The 2,304-nt window shown below is 28.3% G+C and overlaps 1 protein-coding gene across 1 annotated transcript; it reads right to left on the reverse strand.

The window, feature by feature from the left end:
• Window positions 1-475: 475 nt before the first annotated feature.
• Window positions 476-1,755, reverse strand: LOC136078543 (uncharacterized). The gene is made up of 2 exons (XM_065794321.1): window positions 1,469-1,755; window positions 476-1,403 (listed from the first exon to the last, which is right to left on the reverse strand). The coding sequence occupies exons 1-2, from the start codon at window positions 1,753-1,755 to the stop codon at window positions 476-478; spliced, it is 1,215 nt and encodes a 404-aa protein (XP_065650393.1).
• Window positions 1,756-2,304: the final 549 nt, after the last annotated feature.

A 2,304-nucleotide genomic window follows, 5' to 3' on the forward strand; every position in this document is an offset into this window, starting at 1 on the left:
TTGGATTATTTTTTCGCTCTTTTTTTGGCTTTGTCATTTTTCTTTCTACCGATAGTTACAGCTGTTTTTTTAATCTGGCCCTTAATTTCTCTAACAGCTTTCTTTATTTTTTAATTCATCAATTTTTCTTTTTTCTCGAGTGCAGCTAATTGAACCGTAGCTTTAAAAGGGGAACTAGTTGCCGTTTCTGCTCGCTTAAATTTTCGTTAACGGCTAGCACTATTTGTAACCCTACAAGCAATAGGATAAGGTCGAATGTTCTCGAATGTTCTCAGAATGGCTAATTTTACGTTATTTCATATTCTATTATTTAGCATAATTGTCCAATATTATAGATAAGCTGAAGTTATTAGCTTATTTAAATTATAAATTGTCAGGTAAAGATTTGTAGATAAAAAAAAACAAAGACAAACATTTTTTAACTTTTAGTTTTAAGAAACAAATAAAAAACCGAACTGTCTAAATAATATATAACTTACATTAATATTCCTGATTGATTATTTGATATAATCTGATTTTTTGGTATTGGGCTATCACTGGTCAATGATGGTGCAAAGTCAGTTAAAGAAAAGATCTGCGGATTGAAGGGCCAGATTCCAGTTTCTTCAAATCCTTTTCTTGCAATGCCAGTTGTTGCTGATCGGTCATATGCATGTCTTACAAGTGCAGGAATCTGTGCTTCAGTGATTGGTCTACCTGGGTGATTTACCATCCAGTTATCACAAGCTTGACTGTAGTAAGTTTTGAATGGTGAAAAGAAGGTAACATCCAGAGGTTGCATCATATGGGTGGCATGTGGTGGCAATGTTAGCATTACAATTGAATGTTTTCTGCAGTATTCAATGGCTGAAAAACTTATGTGTGAGTTATGGTTATCCACAATTAACAGAACAAGATCAGCAATAGTTGGTTTTGTGTGATAAGCAAAGTGCTTTAAATAATCTACAAAAATTTCCTGCGTCATCCAACCAAAGTTATGGGCAAAGCCAACGGAATCAAGTGGAGAATTGTCCAGAAAATCATGCCGCATTCTTTTTCGTGGAAAAATAAAAGCTGGAGGTATGTAAGTTCCAACAGCATTCATACTACAAACTATGGTTACGGTTTTTCCTCTTTCAGCAGAAACAACTTTGCCCACTCTTTTAATGCTTTTGACTGAAAATACTTTTGGGATTTTTGTTGGTACAGTGGGAAACCCACTTTCATCAGCATTGAAGATTCTTGAAGGTAAAAATTTATGCGTTCTCAAGAGATCTCGAAGTAAATCAAAAAATATTGCAACCTGTGGGGAGTTAAAACCTTGAATTCTACCCAAAGACGTCATTTCAGGAGTTCGTAATGAAATATTGTTGTGGCGTTTTAAAAATCCACTTAACCAGTCAAGACCAGAAATTTTTAACTCCCTGTTAAAATTATGTTGAACATTATTATGTTCTGCAAATTCAAATGCAAATTTTCTGAGCTGTACTTTGGTCTACCAAAAAATCTTTTGCTCAACTCAATTAAATATTCTGCAAGTAATTTTTTCATTTTTATTGAAAATATAGGACAAAACCTTCTATTGCTGATTGGAAATTGATCCGAAGATTTTTTAAGGTAACGCCTTAGTGTTGCTTTTGGAACTACAAAATTTACAGCAGCTTGGTTCTTGCTGCAAGCATTGTAATTGCAAGCTTCAATAGCTTGAGTCATGTTCTGCATGGTCCAATTTCCATTGGCACCACTACTTGTAGTTCTGATATAGTTGCGAACCATTTTAATAACTACAAATAACACAATAGTATACAATGGGACTGTCAATATAAATAAATAACATGCAAATACATGTAACATATTAGAAATATACTTTACACACTCACACACACACACACACACATATATATATATATGTATATATATGTATATATATATATATATATACATATATATATATATATATATATATATATATATATATATGTATATATATATATATACATATACATACATATGTATATATATATATGTGTATATATATATATACATATATATATATATATATATATATATATATATATATATATATATATATATATATATATATATATATATATATATATATATATATATATATACATGTATGTATATATATATATATGTATATATATATATATATATATATATATATATATATATATATATATATATATATATATATATATATATATATATATATATATATATATATATATATATATATATATATATATATATATATATATATATATATGTATATGTATATGTATATGTATATGTATGTATAAA

Source organism: Hydra vulgaris, chromosome 03, assembly GCF_038396675.1.
Source record: "Hydra vulgaris chromosome 03, alternate assembly HydraT2T_AEP".
In the NCBI taxonomy this organism is placed as follows: Eukaryota; Metazoa; Cnidaria; class Hydrozoa; order Anthoathecata; family Hydridae; genus Hydra; species Hydra vulgaris.